This window comes from Mustela nivalis (assembly GCF_964662115.1).
Source record: "Mustela nivalis genome assembly, chromosome: 2".
Taxonomy (NCBI): domain Eukaryota; kingdom Metazoa; phylum Chordata; class Mammalia; order Carnivora; family Mustelidae; genus Mustela; species Mustela nivalis.
Window position 1 is genome coordinate 171,995,313 of NC_139021.1, and position 18,685 is coordinate 172,013,997.

The following is an 18,685-nucleotide window of genomic DNA, read 5'->3' on the forward strand; positions in this document are numbered from 1 at the left end:
GCCCAGATGTTGCAATATTTTTCAAGGCAGAATATTGTCCCAGATGGAGGAGGAAACACTGACAAGCAGAAAAGGGAGATACCTGGGGTTCCGAGGCAGCGCGGGGAAGGGGTGGTGCGCCCCGGGCTCAGAATCTTGTAGCTCTTTGTTGGGGGCGGGGGAGTCATCATTTCGGCGGAAGAAATGGCTCCCCCTTGGAGAAGTCCCCACGCGGCCACCGCTCCCCGACCCTCGCGGCCCCTAAAACCCCGCCCCTCCCAGTTCTTGCGGACCCCACAGCGTGTCGGACTGCGGTGCCTTTAAGACTTTTGCCTGCTGCACAAGCTCAGCTCTTTGTGTGTTGTTGGAGTTTTTCTAAGAAAAAAAGAAGAAATAGGCAGGAGGATGGGGCGGAGGAAGGGGAGACGCGGGGGGGAAAAGCGCTGCACTTTTGCAGCTGTAGACGGCCGACGGGAAGGGCTGCTTTTTTGCTGAAGCTGCGAAGCCGGCCGGGTCTGCTCTTTCGCTGGTGGGGCTCAGGGGGCGCGTGGCGCGAGTGGGGCCCTATCCCCGCCGCGCGCCGAGGAGAAGGGCACCGCGGGCACGCGGGCCACACCTGGGGGGCCAGTCTCGCTTCAGCTCGCGGGCCGGGCCGGGTGGGCGCGCGCGGGGGAGTCCCCGGTCCCTGTCAGGGCGGGGCGAGACCACAGCGCAGGGCCTGTGGGGGGGGAGCGTGGGCACGCGCGAGTGGGGGCAGGCGGCCTAACGCACCGCGGGCTCCAGCCGCCACCCTGGTGCCCGGCTGACGGCAAAAGAGAGAAAATGGCTGCTGGGGGGCCGCTGGCCGCCGGCCTGGCGGTGCGGAGCTGAGCCCCGCTTCCCGAATTCCCCTCCCGGGTTGGGCGCGCCCACCTCGGGGCTCCCGCGGGCCCCCGCCTTCCCCGGCGCGCGGGGCCGGAGCCCAAGCAGTTGGCGCGAGCCGCGGGCGAGGCGGGGCCGCGCGCGGGGGTCCCCTCCCCCTCCCGCAGGTCCCCTCTGGAGCGCTCCGCGCCGCCCGCGCCGCCCGCGCCGCCCGCTCTCCGCCTCCGGCCCGGCCCGGGTCGCCGCGGCGGTGGGCTCCATTTGCCGAGGACAAGGTCAAGAGACCGAGAGGCGATGCCCGAGTGCGACTGCAGGGGGCCGAACAGAGGCGACGGCGACTGGGATCTGTCCCTCCAGACCGGGGAGCGGGACTGGGGCAGGCGCCGGTGAGGAGGAGGAGAAGCGGCGGCGGCGGCGGCGAGGTTTTCTCCGGCCGAATTGCACCCCCCCCTCCCCCGAGCATCGCTGTCCGCGCCCGCGAGCGCAGCCCGGCCGGTCAGGGGCGCCCGAGAAGATGGAGCCGGGGGGCCGGGCCCGCATTGGCCCCCCGCAGCCGGCGGCCCCGGGGCTGTGGAGGGCTCGGCCGGCGGGCGGCGGCGGCGGCGGCGGTGGCGCCTCCTCCTGGCTGCTGGACGGGAACAGCTGGCTGCTGTGCTATGGCTTCCTCTACCTGGCCCTCTACGCGCAGGTGTCCCAGTCCAAGCCGTGCGAGAGGACCGGCTCCTGCTTCTCGGGCCGCTGTGTCAACTCCACCTGCCTCTGCGACCCGGGCTGGGTGGGGGACCAGTGCCAGCACTGCCAGGGCAGGTTCAAGTAAGTGTCTTCGCGACCCCGCACCTCAGCCCTGCCCCGCACGGGTCGTGCCCCCTCCCATCCTCTGCGCCCCCGCCCTCAACGCGGCCTCGGGTCCCAGCGCTGGGAACCGCCCGCAGCGCGCCGCCTCCCTGCAACCCAGGCGCCCGGGGCACTCGAAGCCCTCGTGATGGTCCAGGTGTCCGCAGCGGCTTCGGGTCCCTCGCTCTTGAGCATTTATTTCCATACTCAGTTACGGTGCCAAACACCATTTTTGTTAGGTCACTGTTTTTTAATCAAAAATGCAAGTAACTCATGAAATACTTGAACACTGCGAAACATTCAAACCATGCAGAAGTGTAAAGGTTAAAGTTACGGGCTACCAGTACCTCCCTCTACTCCCATCCTAGTCCTCTCTAGAGGTAACCACCGCGAACATTTTAGTTTATTTAGTATGATAATTGTGATCCTAAGAGTTTATGATGGGCTTACTCTGTGCCAAACACTGTTAAGCGCCTGACGTGGATTATCTCATTTGTCCCTCACAACTCTGTGAGTTCCTAGGATGATTATGCTGGATTTACAGAGAGAACTCGAGGCAGTGAATTTAAGTCATTTGCCCAGGATTACACAGTACTAAGGGCAGAGTTCTTCCAAGTCAACTAGCCTAACTCCAGAATGTTTACTTTTAGCCAATATACTATGTCGAATTTGCTACGGCAGTTTTGATTGGGAATACAAGAGTGACTTTGGGTAACATAAAATGATGAACTATGTGGGCTTTTTTAATGCAGGGAAGGTAATGGGTTTTTCGAACTGTTTATTTCACTATCAGCTGTTATGTGAGAGCATCACTTTGGTTTTTCTCTGAAGCTCAAGGCCGTAAGGAGTTTGCTTTACAACAGCAAGGGTACCCTCCCCCTATTGGCTGATGTTTATTACCTTCCTGCCTGATATGAGAAGAAATGGGTGAATTGGGGGGAGCAGCAAGTAAGATAGTTGAGGTGGCCATCTGACAATTTGCAGATAGCAGTCACTGAGTCAACTTCTTAGATTTCTAGATAGTTACTGTGAAATTTGCTGGCTGTTTTGCGGCTCTGGAATTACACTATGTAGATTCTGGATATTTATTGTCAGGATGACAGCAAAATCTCGGGCTCTAAGGCAAAGAAAGGTAGGAAGTATGTTTCACGTTATTAATGGATTATAGGAAAATGTCCTGAGAGTTTTAAATACAGCATATTTTCCATTTATTTAAACTATTGCTAATTTAAACCATGCCCCTTAAAACTTGTGAAACTGTATTTTTTAAAAGGGCACTTTTAAATTTTAGGTAGATCCTACTATTTAAATTAATTTACAGTGGTTTTTGGAAGTGAAATCTTAAAATGAAGCTTCATGAAATTCATTTGTTTCAAAAGACTGAAATGTTTTCTCGCTTCCTAATAAATTAGTATAATACTGTAGTTTCTTGATACTTTTTTTAATTTGAAAGAGGTGTTAATTAAAAGTTTTATAAAGTGTTTCAAGATAAGGAAAGATATCTTATTGAATTGTGCTTGTTGGTAGCCTTTTTTACTTAAGTGTTTTGAAGCTTTGGCTATGACAATTACAGCCAGCCTTTTTATCAAGCAAGAATTTTGAATATATAAACTGGCAGCCAACAATGAATGAAGCTGCATCAGTTTTTTACCTCTTTCTGTAAGTAGGAAGATAACCCATTGTATGTGTGATTTAGGGATTTTGGCCTTTTTGTGGATTTGGTCTATTTATCTAAAGAGGACAGAGATTGCTATGATTTTGAGAGGCTCCTTTCTACATTTTATGGTAGTGGAACTTGTTAATCAGCTAGCTAGATCAGCAGCCTGCAACCTCACTAGCAGATACTGTCTCAGTTAGGAAAGATCACAGATCAAGTTAAACTATTTTAATAACATAAGATGCTGTTCATAAACTTTACACATTAGTGAGTAAAATAGAAATAGCTTCTTAAATATACTTAAATAACAGTTAACCCTGAATTACTCATTGAATATAAATCATTTCCTTGGAAACTTATTTCCTATGATTCATTGTACTCTATTGGTAAGTACTTTTTCATTTCTCTGTGGAATACAGGCTATTAATTATAGTAAATATAACTGGTACTATTCCGTGTTTTATGTATACTCTTAGGGGTAAAATGTGGTATTTAATGTTAAAGGGAAGAATCAATTTAGAAGAAAAGAATTCTTCATGGTAAAGTATATGCTAAGCTAAAAAAGGTTTATTTGAGGATGGTGGCTACTGTTATTCAGCAGTTGAAGGAATAACAGTGGGAAAGACTAACTGGAAATTCTCACTTCATTAATTATCTTGAAAATCTTTTACTAAGCTGAAGGATAGTAACCTAGCAAACAGATATAAAAAATGATCAATCTTGGTAAGCAGGTGTCAAAATTAATTGGCTGGTTCCATGGTAACTTAGTTTTTTTCCTACCGTGGGGATTTCACTAGGGAATAAGAGAATTCTTCAAATGGTTCTTTAGAATGTAAGATTGATGGTAGGTGGGTGGGGGAATGCAGAAGCAAATATGGTATCAAAAGTGGTACTTTAGTTTTCTTAGCACTGATTTCCATCTTCAGTTTCTATTCAAAGAACAAAACACTCAATTATAAGCCATTTCTCACATAGGTAAAAATGAATACTTATCTTTGGCTAAAACTAGGCTGAAGGGTTTGGGACTGAGAATCAGAAAGGACAGTGCCAATATGAAATAGAAGAATTAAGGATATAATATATGCTAACTTGGATTCTATTTATTTGAATTAGGCTAGTATAACATTAGACTAGAAAACATTTTACTATGAACTTTATTTAAATGAATGACATTCTCTTTTAGAAACTAGGTCTTTAGAATTATTTCTGTAGAGTAATTGAGATTTATATTTATATAAATTTATATTTTGTGTTCAGACTTGGACATTTTCTTGCTAATGTGAAATAGGAAACTATGACTTCTAGTTTGTAAGCAAAATAAACTACATTAATGATCTGAGATGGGAAAATATCTCATATTGTGAACAATTTCTAAATGTAAATTTATTAAAATTTTTATTGAATATTTTTCTAAAATCATTTTTACATCTTATTATATGTTTAATGTGTATATAGATTTTTTTAACCTTTTAGATTAGTCAAATATGGATACCGAAATTCTCGCATATATAATGGAAGTATTCTATTTCTTCTGACAGCCCAAAAATGGGGATATAATAATGAGGAACTTCATTGCTATTATACACAGAAAGGGGCAGGGTTAAATATGTAAATATGTTTCCTTAGCTTTTGGTAAGAAAACACACATTTCAATCCTTTCTATTAAGACTAGGAAAACTGTCAGTAACTATAAAGTTGGACTGAATGCTCCCTGACCTCTAGTCTGTATTTTTTCATTTAAAATTTTAATGTTTTTACCCATAAATTTTTAAAAGTTTTTATTTAAATTCTACTTCATTAACATACAGTGCAGTATTAATTTCAGGTGTATAATACAGTGATTTAACACTTCCATGTAACACCAGGGTCCTCATCCCATCACCTATCTAACCCATCCTCTCCCCACCCCCTTCTGTAACAGTCTTATTTATTTTATTTTAATTGATTAATTTTTTTAGCAGGAGAGAAAGAGTGTGTCGGGGTGGGGGCAGAGAAAGAGGGGGTGATAGAATCTATTTTTTGAAGGTTTTATTTATTTGATAGAGAGCAGGAGCTAGCTGGTGTTGTGGTGGGTGTGGAGGGGCAAAGGGAGAAGCAGAAGCAGACTCCCTGCTGATCAGGGACCCTGGGATCATGACGTGAGCAGAAGGAAGATGCTTAATCCACTGAGCTACCCAGCCAACCCAAAAGAGAGAATCATAAGTGGGCTGTACGCCCAGCAAGGAGCCCATCGTGGGGCTTGATCTCATCATACTGAGATCTTGACCTGAACTTCAGTGAAGAGCCTGTTGCTTAACCCACTGAGCCATCCAGGTGCTCCAGTCTTCTTTATTTAAACTAGGATTATAGGGGCACCTGGGTGGCTAGGTTGGTAAGCATCTGCCTTTGGCTCAGGTCATGATCCCAGGGTCTTGGGATCGAGTCTCACATCAGGCTCCCTGCTCAGTGGGAAACTTGCCTCTCCCTCTGCCCCTGCTGTATTCCCCCTCTCTTTCTTTCTCTGTCAAATAAATAAATTAACAAAATCTTTTAAGAAAAGGGGAAAATAAGATTATAATATGTAATTATATCCATGGGTTCTTTTTATGTTATTAAAACAATTACAGAGTAGAAATTTAAAATTAGAGTATTTCTAAGACCTAAATTGATAAAGTAAGTTACGTGGAGTAACATGATTTTCAAAGATTTTATTTATTTATTTATTTGAGAGACAGAACGAGCATGAGCTGGGGAGGGGAAGAGGGAGAGCAGGATCTGGTGGGTGTGGGAGAGGGGCAGCAGGAGAGGGTCAAGTGGACCCCCAGCTGAACGTGGAGCCATCCCGGGCCTTACAACTTTTCTGTGTGGTATGTAGTAGTATCTCATTGTGGTTTTAATTTGCATTTCTCTAATGAGATGATGTTGAGCATTTTGTCATGTGCTTATTTGCCATCTGCATATCTTCGTGGTGAGGTATTTGTTCAGAACTTTTGCACACTGGGGCGCCTGGGTGGCTCAGTCATTCGCTGTCTGCCTTCAGCTCAGGTTATGAACCCAGGGTTCTAGGATGGAGCCCTGCATTGGCCTCCCTGCTCAGTGGGAAGCCTAATTCTCCCTCTCCCATTCCGCCTGCTTGTGTTCCCTTTCTTGCTTTGTCTCTGTCAAATAAATAAATAAAATCTTAAAAAAAAAAATCTTGGAGCACCTGGGTGGCTCAGTGGGTTAAAGCCTCTGCCTTCTGCTCAGGTTGTGATCCCAGGGTCCTGGGATTGAGCCCGCATGGGGCTCTCTGCCCAGCATGGAGCCTGCTTCCTCCTTTCTCTGCCTGCCTCTCTGCCTGCTTGTGATCTCTGTCTGTCAAATAAATAAATAAAATCTAAAAAAAAAAAAAAAAAAATAGACCTTTTGTACATTAGAAAAAAGATTTTTTTTTCTTACTATTCATTTTTATGGGTTCTTTACATGTCTGGATACTAGTTCCTTTTCAGATACATCATTTGCAAATGCTTTTTCCCAGGCTGGGGTTTTCATTCTCTGAACAGTGTTTTCAAAGAACACAACTTTTAAATTTGATAAACTTCAGTTTATCTTTTTCTTTTATGAAATTTACTTTTGGTTTCGGATCTAAGAAACCTTGGCTTAAGTCATAATTTCTCTTTAATTTTTTTTCTAGAAGTTTTGTAGTTTTAGATTTTACATGTAGGTTTATAGTTCATTTTGAGTTAATTTCTGTCTATGTAAGAGGTATGGGTCTCTATGGATCTCAGTTCTTTTCTTTTTCTTCAGGGCCATTTTAAAAACACTATTCTTGGGGCCTATGGTGGTTCAGTTGGTTAAGTGTCTGACTCTTGATTTCAGCTCAGGTCTTGATCTCAGGGTGCTGGGATTGAGCCCCACACTGAGCTCTTCTGCTCAGCATGGAGTCTGCTTGGGATTCTCTCTCTCCCTCTTCCTCTGCCCATTGCCCACTCTCTCTGTCTCTAAAATAAATAAATAAAATTAAAAAACAAAAAAACAAAAAAAACAAAAAGACTCTCCTTTCTCTGAGAAGTCACTTTGTATCTTTGCCAAACTCAGTTGTTCACATTTCTGAATTCTCTGTTCCATTGATTTCTTTGTCTATTTGTACATCAAGACAATAACCTCTTGATTATTGTAGCTTTCTAAGTCTTCACGTCAGCAAGTGGTAAGTCCTTTAATTTTGTTCTTTTTAAAATTATTCTGGTTATTCTATTATTTGGTTATTCTGGTTCTTTGCATTTCCATATGAATTTCAGAATCAGCTTGCCAATTTCTACAAAAAAAAAAAGCCTGCTGGGATTTTACTTTGGATTGTGTTGAAGCTGTAGATGAATTTGGGGGACAGTTGATGCCTTATTAACATGGAGTTTTCTGACTCCTGAACCTGGTATATTTCCTTTTGTTTAGGTCTTTTTATTTATTTATTTATTTATTAAAAAATATATTTATTTATTTATTTGACAGAGAGAGACACAGTGAGAGAGGGAACACAAGCAGGGGGAGTGGGAGAGGGAGAAGCAAGCTCCCCGCTGAGCAGGGAGCCCGATGTGGGGCATGATCCAAGGAACCTGGAATCATCACCTGAGCCAAACGCAGATGCTTAACAACTGAGCCACCTGGCACCCCTGTTTAGGTCTTTTTAAATCTCTCAGCAGTCTTTTAAAATTTTCAGTGAACAGGTTTCACAGTACTTGTCAGATTTTTCCTTAAATATTTCACTTTTTTTGATTATATCCTTTTTAATTTTGATTTCTGATTGTTGCTATTATATAAAAATACAACTGTTTTTGTTTATTAATCTTATACCTTTCAATCTTGCTAAACCATTAATTATAGATTTCTGTAAATTCCTTATGATTTTCCAAATAGATAATTGTGTTGTTTGCATATAAAAATACCTTTGCTCCTTTCTTTACAATCTTGGTGCCTTTTCTTTTTCTTGCCTTATTTCACTGGCTGGAACCGCCATTGCTGTGATCTATACATGGGATGAGAGTGGTCAGCTATATGCTATTCATGATTTAGGGGGACAATATTTTAATCTTTAAGCTAAGTGTAATGTTTCTATAAGATTTTTATAAATCCCTTTTATCACATTGAGGATGCTTCCTTCTGTTCCTAGTTTGATAAGAGTCTATTGGAGATGGATATTGGATTGTGTTTTCCGCATTTGTTGAGATCATCATATCATTTTTCTGATTGTTCATTGATATTATGAATTCTATTGCTTAGTCTTTAAATGTTGAACTAATGTTAAATTCCTGAGATGAGGACCATCTGAAATGATATATTTTCTTTCTTTATATATTATTTGGATTCGATTTAAAATTTTGCTTAGAATTTTTGTGTATATGCTCATGAAGGATATTGGTCTGTTAGACCAATTGGTCTATTAGAATCAGTGTAATGCCAGCCTCACAGAATGAGTTGGGACCTTCCTGTTTACTTTGCTGGAAGAGTTTGTGTTGAATTGGCATTATTTTTTCATTATGTGTTTGGTAGAATTCACCACTGAAGCCCTTGAGGCCTGGAATTCTCTTTAAGTCCAGATTCAATTTAATTAATATAAATTTCTTTGACTTAGCATATTCAACTACAAGTTCAATTTATATAATATATATATAGAATTTGTTAAAATTTATTGGCCAGAATATTGCCCATCTTGGGAAGCATTCCTTGTGCTTGTGAAAAGAATGTGTGTAATGGGTAGAGTATTCTATAAATTTTAAGTTAGCTTGAGTCGATTTCTGGTTTTGTTGGTTTTCTAAAACCTTTCTGATTTTCTGTCTACTTCTATTAGTTATTGAGAGGGAGGTATTAAAATCTTCAATTATAATTTTGCATTTATCTATTTCTCCCTGCAGTCTTATCTGTTTTGCTTCATTTATTTTGAAGCCCTGTTATAGTGTATGAAATTTTATATCTTCTTGATAAATTGACCCCTTTTATCATTATGAGATGACTATTGAAAAGATGATCTGGGGCGCCTGGGTGGCTCAGTGGGTTAAGCCACTGCCTTCGGCTCAGGTCATGATCTCAAGGTCCTGGGATCGAGTCCCACGTCGGGCTCTCTGCTCAGCGGGGAGCCTGCTTCCTCCTCTCTCTCTGCCTGCCTCTCTGCCTACTTGTGATCTCTCTGTCAAATAAATAAATAAAATCTTTAAAAAAAAAAAAAAAGAAAAGATGATCTTTTTTTTTTCGTGTCTTTGTACCTTTGTTGAAAATCACTTGGGTAAGTCTATCTCTATATTTGTATCTTGATTCACTTCTGTTCCTTTGGTCCATATGTCTGTCTTTTTGAGAGTCTCTTTTTTGACTATTGTAGCTTTGTAGTAAGTCTTGAAATTAGATAGAGAGATTCCTATAAGTATTTTTATTTTTGAGAATTTATTTAGTTATTCTAATTCATTTGCTTTTTCACATTTTAGAATCTGTTTATCAGTTTATCATTTCAAACACTGGGATTTTAGGTGGTATTGTGTTGACTTGAGATCATTTTAGGAAGAACTGACATCTAAACAATACTGACTTCTCCAGTCCATTGACGTGATATATTTCTTCATTTATTTATGTTTTCATGGATTTCATGCATAAGTATTTTGTAGGGATATATATATATATAGATCCTACAGGTATTTTGTTAGATTTATACCTAGTTTATGTTCTTTGATGCTATTGTAGTTGATACTGTTTCTTTTAATTTCACTTTCTATTTGTTCATCTTTATTATGTGGAAATAGAATTGATTTTTGTATATTGAATTTGTATCTTGCCTGCAATGTTGCTAAACCCACTTAGTTTCAGTAGCTTATTTGATTTGCTGTTATTTTGTTGAGGATTTTTGCTTCTGTGTTCTCAAAGAATCGTACTTTATAATTTTCTTTTCTTGTAATGGGTTTGATTTTCATGTCATAATGATTTTGTTTGATTTCTTATCATGCCCTATAAAATGAATTAGAAGGTACCTCTCTTCTTTTTTCTGGAAGAATTTATGTAGAATTACTTTTTTTCATCAATGTCAGTAAAATTCATCATCATTTAGTTCTGTGTAATACCCAGTGTTCATCACATCATGTGCCCTCTTTAATGCTCAAATGGACCAAAGAAAGATCCTGGCCCTTTCTTTGTAGAAAGGCTTGCAACTATGAATTTAGTTTTTAAATTAGATGTAAAGACGTTCATTTACTTGGTTTCTTTTTGAGTGCATTTTGGTAGATTGTCTTAGAAAGATTGTCCATTTCAAGTTTTCAAATTTGTGAGCATAACATTTGTACAGTGTTCCCTTATGATTTTGAAGTCTGTGGCATCTTTAGTAATATTTCTTCCATTTCTGATATTGGTAGTTTACATTTTCTTTCTTTTTTCTTGCTTAGTCTGGCTAGATATTTATTGGTGTTATTGATCTTTTCAAAGAATATGTTTGGTTTCATTGATTCCTGCTATTTTTTCTTTTGTTGTTATTTTCAGTTTCATTGATTGTTGCTTCCTTTGGTGTTAATTTTCTTTTATTCCAATTTCATAAGATGAAAAGTTCACATTGTTAATTTGAGGTGTGTCTTCCTTTCTAATGAAAGTTTTTTAATGCTGTTTGTGTTCTTCTAAGCACTGCTTTGCTGCATCTCACATACTGATATGTAGTGCTTTCATTTTTATTCAGTTCAATATACTTTCTGATTTTCCTTTAGACATTCTCTTTGGCGTATGTAGAACAATTTTGTTTAACTTTCAAATATTTGGATATTTACCAAAGACTTTTCTGTTATTTATTCCTAATTAAAGTCCATTATGTTCAAAGGACATTCCTTGTATGGTTTTAGTTATAAATTTATTAAGACTTGTTTCTGGGGGCACCTGCATGGCTCAGTAGGTTATGACCTTTGGCTCAGGTCATGATCCCAGTGTCCTGGGATGGAGCCCCACATTGGGCTCCCTGCTCTGCGGGAGGCCTGCTTTTCCTTTTCCCACTCCCTCTGCTTATGTTCCCTCTCTTGCTGTGTCTCTGTCAAATAAATAAATAAAATCTCAAAAAAAAAACCACCTTGTTTCTGGAAAAAAATATGGTGTATTGTGGTGAATTTTTACATTTGCAATTGAAAAGAATATATATTCTTCTGTTGAGTGAAATGTTACAGAAATCTCAATTAGGTCATGTTGGTTGTAATTGTTCACATATTCTTTATCCATACAATATTCCGTCTAGTTTGGTCGATTACTGAGAGAGGAGTGTTGAAGTCTCTAATTGTAACTATGGATTTGTCTGTCTCCTTTCACTTCTGTCAGTTTTGCCTGTGTTTCAAAGTTTTTTTGTGGGTTCATATACGATTAGAACTGCTGTGTTTTTTGGTGAGTTGACCCATTTATCATAGTATCATTTTCTTCCTCTTTTTCTTTGGTAATTGTTTCTGCTTTCAAGTCTTCTTTGATATTCATAGCTACTCTATTCTATATACGTATTTTAATCCAATCTAGTTATCTCTTTCTATCTGTTTATTGAGGCTTTTTACATTTAATGTATTTGGATATATTTTGGCATTCTATTTTAATTTGCTGTTGGCCCTTTAGGTATATGTCTTTTTAAAAAAATTTAAGTTCAGGGCGCCTGGGTGGCTCGGTGGGTTAAGCCGCTGCCTTCGGCTCAGGTCATGATCTCAGGGTCCTGGGATCGAGTCCCGCATCGGGCTCTCTGCTCAGCGAGGAGCCTGCTTCCTCCTCTCTCTCTCTCTCTCTCTCTCTCTCTGCCTGCCTCTCTGCCTACTTGTGATCTCTCTCTGTCAAATAAATAAATAAAAAGTCTTTAAAAAAAATTTAAGTTCAATTAGCCAACATATAATACATCATTATTTTTGGTGTAATTTTCAGTGATTCATTAGTTGTGTATAAAACCCAGTGCTCATCACATCATGTGCCCTTCTTAAAGCTCATTACCCAGTTACCCCATCCCCCCACCCAACTGCCTTTCTCCAATCCTCAGTTTGTTTCCTGGAGTTGAGTCTCTCGTGGTTTGTCTCCCTCTCTGATTTCTTCCCATTCAGTTTTCCCTCCCTTCCCCTATTGTCCTCTGCACTGTTCTTTATGTTCTACTTATGAATGAAGCCATATTATAATTGTTTTTCTCTGACTTATTTTGGGTATATGTCTTCATATTATGTTTTAGTGGTTATGCTAGTATGTTAGTAATTACAGTATGCATACCTAACTTTTTATAATCTACTCAGAGTTAATATTATTTTTCTTCAGGTAATAAGTTTTAGAACTCTATTTGTCCATTTATCTATCTCCACTGACCTTTGCTATAATTGTCATATACATCACATCTACTTGTATGGCAAACCCTATTAGATAAAGTTATAAATTTTGCTTTCAGCAATATACATATTTTAAAGAATTAAGAGGAGAAAAATTGTCTTTTATATTTTCTCAGATATCTTCTCTTTCTTTTGCTCTTTGCTTATCGCTAGAGAGAAATTTCCTTGTAGGGTCATTTCCCTTTAGTGTGAACCACTTTTTTGGGAGGGTCCATTTCTTTTCAAACATGATTGTTGCTGATGTATTTTCTTAAAATTTTTTTTGACCTAACAATACCTTTATTTTGCCTTTTTTAGTGAGGGATTTTTTTTTTTTTTTTAATTTGTCAGAGAGAGCACAAGCGGGCAGAGGCAGAAATGGGCTCCCCGTCGAGAAAGGAGCCCTATGTGGGACTCGATCCCACGGCACTAGGATTATGACCTGAGCTGAAGGCAGCCAATTAACTGACTGAGCCACTCAGTGAGGGATATTTTTACAGGAACAGAGTCCTAGGTTTTCAATTCTTTTCTTTCAGCATTTTAAAACAGGTTGCTCAATTTTTTTCTGGCCTTTCATGGTTTCTGATGGGAAGTCTGCAGTCATGCTAATTGTTTTTCTCCTATGTATATAATGTTATTTTTCTCTAGCTGCTTTCAAGATTTTCCTACATTTTTTGTTTTAAGCAGTTCAAATTATGTATCTGGATATAGGTTTTTTAAAATTTACCATGAGTGGTAGGGTTTACTGAGCTTTTTGAATTTATATTTATGTCTTTCACCAAAATGGGATTTTAGAAAAACCATTATTTCTTTTAATATATTTGCAGTAGTCTTTTTTGTTTCTTCTTCTGGGACTTCAGTGACACTAATGTTAGGTTTTTGATTTAGCTACACAGGTCCTTGAGGTTCTGATCCTTTTCTTTCTTTTTTAAATCTTTTCTCTTTCTTCAGATTGTGTTATTTCTTTTGAACTATCATTGGCTTCACTGACTATTGCCTCTGTTATCTGCATTTTGCTTTCGAACCCATCCAGTCAGTTTAAAATGTAGGATGTGGTATTTTACATTCTTAACCTTTCCGTTTTGTTCTTATTTTTTTTTTTTAAATTTTATTTATTTATTTATTTGACAGAGAGAAATCACAAGTAGACGGAGAGGCAGGCAGAGAGAGAGAGAGAGGGAAGCAGGCTCCCTGCCGAGCAGAGAGCCCGATGCGGGACTCGATCCCAGGACCCTGAGATCATGACCTGAGCCGAAGGCAGCGGCTTAACCACTGAGCCACCCAGGCGCCCTCCGTTTTGTTCTTTTTGATGATTTTTCTTTCTTTGATGAGAATGTCTCTCTTTTCATTTCATTTTATTGTCTTTACCTTTGTCTCGTGGCATCTAGTTATAATAATTAATGTCTGTCTGATGATGCAAATTTTTGGATCTTAGGATTTTCTGACATCCATTGATTATCTTTTTCCTTGAGAATTGTGTATATTTTCCTAGTTCTTTGTATGTCGAGTGATTTTTGGATTTATTCTGGACATTATCAAGGTTATTTTGCATAGGTTATGGATCTTGTATGTTCTGGGGAATGTTGATTTATTGATCTATCTATTTATTTGTTTATTTTTATTTAGTAAGCAACAAATCAGTTAGGTTCAAGTAGCAAATTCTCTGTCATGCTTTCTGAGGGCAGTGAATATAAAGCCTTTGGATCTGAATGCACACATGCCACTCAGGGATTATTCTGAGACTTGTGCAGTGTTTTAGTTTTATTTCTCAGATCCTTCATTAAGCTGCTTTTGGGTCTGTTCCTCGTATGGGCTGCTCACATTGATTCTGAGTCTTATGTGGGTTCATACACAGAATTAGGGGATTTCCATCTTCAGCAATCTGTTACTTGGGACATCTTGCATACTCTGGTAGCAGGGGTACTTTTTCCCAGCCATTTTTAATGGAAAGACAGAATTTCTCCTTTAAGAGTCCATCTGTATGTGTATGTATTGCTGCCATTCTTAAGGTTTGCCATCCTTTTCGTCTCTATGGCCATTGTTTTAGTAAAGTCCTGAATTTTTCTCTACTGGGTTGTTGCAGTAGCTCTTTTAATTCATTTTTCTTCTAATTTCCCCCTTGCTCTTCTCTTCTTTATTGCTACCAAAGTTTGCTTCCTAGAATACAAATTTTATTATATCTCTTCTTTTCCTGAGAGCCAGAATATTTAAAGCAGTGACTCTTAAGTTTTCTGATGACAAATCTATTGTCATAGATTCTTGTTTTCTAGCTAATGTATCGTTTTCTTCTGGCTTCCCTTATTTTTTTCCTTTTAAATTTTCAGAAATTTGCTTATGCTATGTGTGGGTATGGAATTCTTTGAGTTTTTCTTGTTAATTGCTCTGCAGGTTTATATCTTTTTCAGAATTTGTAAAATTTTCTGTTGCCATTTTTTCAGCTACACTCTTTCTTCTTTCCTTTGACCCCAATGAGACAAATATTAAATCTTTGTTACTGAATTCTAGGTCACTAAAGCCCTATTCCGTCTGTTTTCTTTCTATTCAGGTTGGATAACTTTTATTTATCTATCTTTATGTTCATTGATTCTTTCCTCTGTTATTTCCATTCTGTTATTGGGCCCATCTTGTGAACTGATACAAAAAGTTTCATTTATTGTATTTTCCATTTTATTCTTTATGTCTTCTGTTTCTTTGCTTGAAACTGTATTTCTATATTTGTTTTGAAAGTATCTGCAGCTTCTTGTTGTATTATTTTTCTGATAGCTGCTTTAAGATTCTTGATAGATAATTCTGCCATCTTTACCAGAGCAGCGATGGTAACTTCTGATTATCTTTTTCAGATGAGTTGAGATTTTCTTGTTTCTTGGTATGGCAAGTAATTTTGGATTATATCCTGGACATTTTGAGTATTGTGTATGAAATTCTGATTCCTATTTAAAAATTCTTTTTTAGGAGGCAATCAACTTGTTCTGGTTCTGCCTGCATGACCTTCACTTTTTTTTTTTAAAAAATATAACAGCTTTATTTAGTTGTAACTTATATAACATAATATTCACCACTTTAAATGGCTCAGTTGTTTTTAGGATATTCAGAGAGTGGTGCAGCCATCACCATATCTAATTTTTGAAATTTTTTTTAATCATCGCACAAAGAAACCCCATTTCCATCAGCACTCATTCTGTATTTCTCCCACCCAACAACTCCACTAATCAGGTAGCCACTAATTTGTTTTCTGTCTCTGTGAACTTGCCTCTTGTGGACATGTTATATAAATGGGATCATATAATGATTCTGTCTTATGTCATGAGTTTCTTTCACATAGTATGTTTTCAGGCTTCATTCATGTACCATGTGTCCATTCCTTTTTATTGCTGAATAATATTCCATTGTATGGATATTCTACATTTTGTTAATTCAGTTATCAATTATTGGACATTTGAGTTGTTTTTACCCTTTGACTATTATGAATAATGCTGCTGTGAATTTTTGTGTACCAAATTTTTGTGTGGACATAGGTCTTCATTTCTCTTGGGTATATATGGAGGAGTGTGCTCGTCCATTTTTGTGCTGAGATTCGAATGCCAGTTTAGTTTCCAAAGCCTTGGTTGTACCATTCTGCTCTGCCCTGTTTGTCTGCTCCAAAGAGACCATTCTGAAATGCAGGTGATATTCCATACCATAGTTAAATTCTAAAACTTTTTTGCTTTGTTGGTTGAGATCTATTTCACATATGGGCTACCTGAGGGTGTACCCAGGACTTCATACACGGATTTGAAAGATCTCCCTTTTCATCCTCTTCATCTTTGTGTAATCCCTTTCCCTTCTCTAGTTAGGAGGATGAGGGGTGCTGACTCTGCTGTCATTTGCATAGTGCAGGGTAGAGATGGTCTACTCCAGGATCTCTGCAGCTGCTGCAACCCAAGTGATGAGCATCAGGGCTGCCGCCTCCTTGCTGGCACTTATTTAGTGCATGGCAGAGATCACTGAGGGACCCTACCTCCACATTTTCTCCCAGTGGGGAGGGGAAGGTACTTAGTATTTTTATAGGAAACATGTAAACATTTTTTTTTTTTAAAGCACCGTGTACATTAAGAACTCTCAAGTTGATTCTCTGTGTCTCATAAAAGAGTAGAAACTCTAAGAGCATTTTCCATGTTTTGATATATTTTTTATATGAGTTTTTGTAGGCAGGGGGTGTTTAGCTTTTACAAAATTCTCAAAAGTGATCTCAGATCTCCAAATGGTAAGAGTCATTGTATCATAGGAAAGAAAGTCAAATAATGGTCACCTTATATGTATAGCTTGAAAACTTATTTTTTCAAGACATGGAATTGTCTCAAAAGTAGTTTTTAAATATATTTTTTCAAAAAGCTTAGGAAGATTATACAGCAAGGATAAAAGATTCTTCCTGTTTTTAATTGCTCAAATAATCCAAACATTTACATCTATATTACACATAGAAACATATAGATACAATGTACATTTATATATATTTACATATATTACAAATATATTTATATATTATGTATATACATACATATACCTGATGTATTTCTGTAAATACATATCAGAGTGATGGGGAATAGTCTATATTCCTCTATGTATGCATCATCACTTTACATACTCTACTTTTATTTGCTGTTTGTATGTTGTCTTTCCCCTTTTATAGCCATATTGTCCACTCTGGCAGTTACTAGCCACATATATCTATTAAAAGTAGTTAAAGTTAAATTTTAAAGGGTCAGTTCCTTTGTTGCACTGGCCATATCTCAAGGGCTCAATAGCCACATGTACTGAGTGGCTCCCATATTGAACAGTAAATATATAGAACTGTTCTATCATTGCAGGAGGTCCTAGACAGCATTGCCTGGAATGTAAGGTCCAGGAGGGCAAAGACAGTTTCTTTTACCATGTTTTTCCTCCACTTTTTATATTAACGGCTTTACTGAGATATAATTTATATATCATAAATCTCACCAGTTTAAAGTACACGATTTCATGTTTTTAAATGCTTAGAGTTGTGAAACCATAACCATAACTTTAAAACATTTTGTTATTCCATAAAATAACCTGAGCAGTCACTTTCTATTTTCTTCCCTACTCCTTAGCACTAGATTGCCACTAATCTACTCTTTAGAGATCTTTTAAAGTTCACTGTTCTTATCCCCCATGCCAGGAATATTGCCTCATTTAATAAATATATTTGAATCAGTGAATGACTATGTGTATATATTTTTTCTGTAGTCTACTTAGGGAGAAAGTCAAACTATATAAGTATATTTTTACCTGTGACTTAAAAAATAATTTACAGGGTATTTTATATAGGTAGTATAAAATCAGACTAATCTTATACTTTAGATATATGAAAATTAACTTTGATAATGATGTTCCTGAGGTATTTAACCATCCTGAGTTATGAAGACACATTAGCTCCAGAAACTTAGTAATATAGTAAGTGTGGTAAGCATAATTTTAAGAAGATCCTCTTGACTTTTGTCCCCTGGTATTACTGTCATAGTTGTGTTATAAAGCTGAAGGGAGATAATTTGAGTAGACTTAAGTCACATAGCCCTTTAAAAGCAGTTTTCTCAGGTTGCTAGTAGAAGGGGAAGTCAAAGACTGGAGGTACAAAGAGAATTTGACATACCATTGCTGGTTTGAAGATGGAGGGGAACATGTGGAAAGGACTGGAGAGTGGCCTCTGGAGCTGAGAGCATCCTTGACCAATAGTTGTCAAGGAAATGGGACTCTGAGCCCTATAACTCAAGGAACTGAATTCTGTCAACAAGCTGAGTGGGTTTAGAAGTGGATTCTTTTCAAAAGGTTGTAGATTAGAGTCTAGCTCAGCTAGTGCTCATCTGAGTCCACAGGGACTTCTGACTTATAGAACTGTGAAATAATAAAGGTATGTTGTTTGAAGCTTCTATGTTTGTGGCAATTTGTTAACAAAGCAATAAAAAGAAACAAATTCAGGAACACATTTAGCAACAAGTCATTGAAAAAAGGTATTCTTGAGTTTCAGTTAATCATACTGTTTAGTTAACCAGAAAATTAAATTAAATTACTTCCT

The 18,685-nt window shown here is 38.6% G+C and overlaps 1 protein-coding gene across 3 annotated transcripts in view; it reads left to right on the plus strand.

The window, feature by feature from the left end:
* Positions 1–93: 93 nt before the first annotated feature.
* Positions 94–18,685, plus strand: part of ATRNL1 (attractin like 1) — an 815,229-nt gene continuing 796,637 nt past the window's right edge. For 2 of the 3 annotated variants that reach the window (XM_082721458.1, XM_082721457.1), the window contains exon 1: positions 94–1,653. In XM_082721458.1, the coding sequence (XP_082577584.1) occupies positions 1,355–1,653 (299 nt within the window). In that variant the 5' untranslated portion in view covers positions 94–1,354. The remainder of the gene's footprint in view (positions 1,654–18,685) is intronic. The other variant, XM_082721456.1, reaches the window with a different exon arrangement.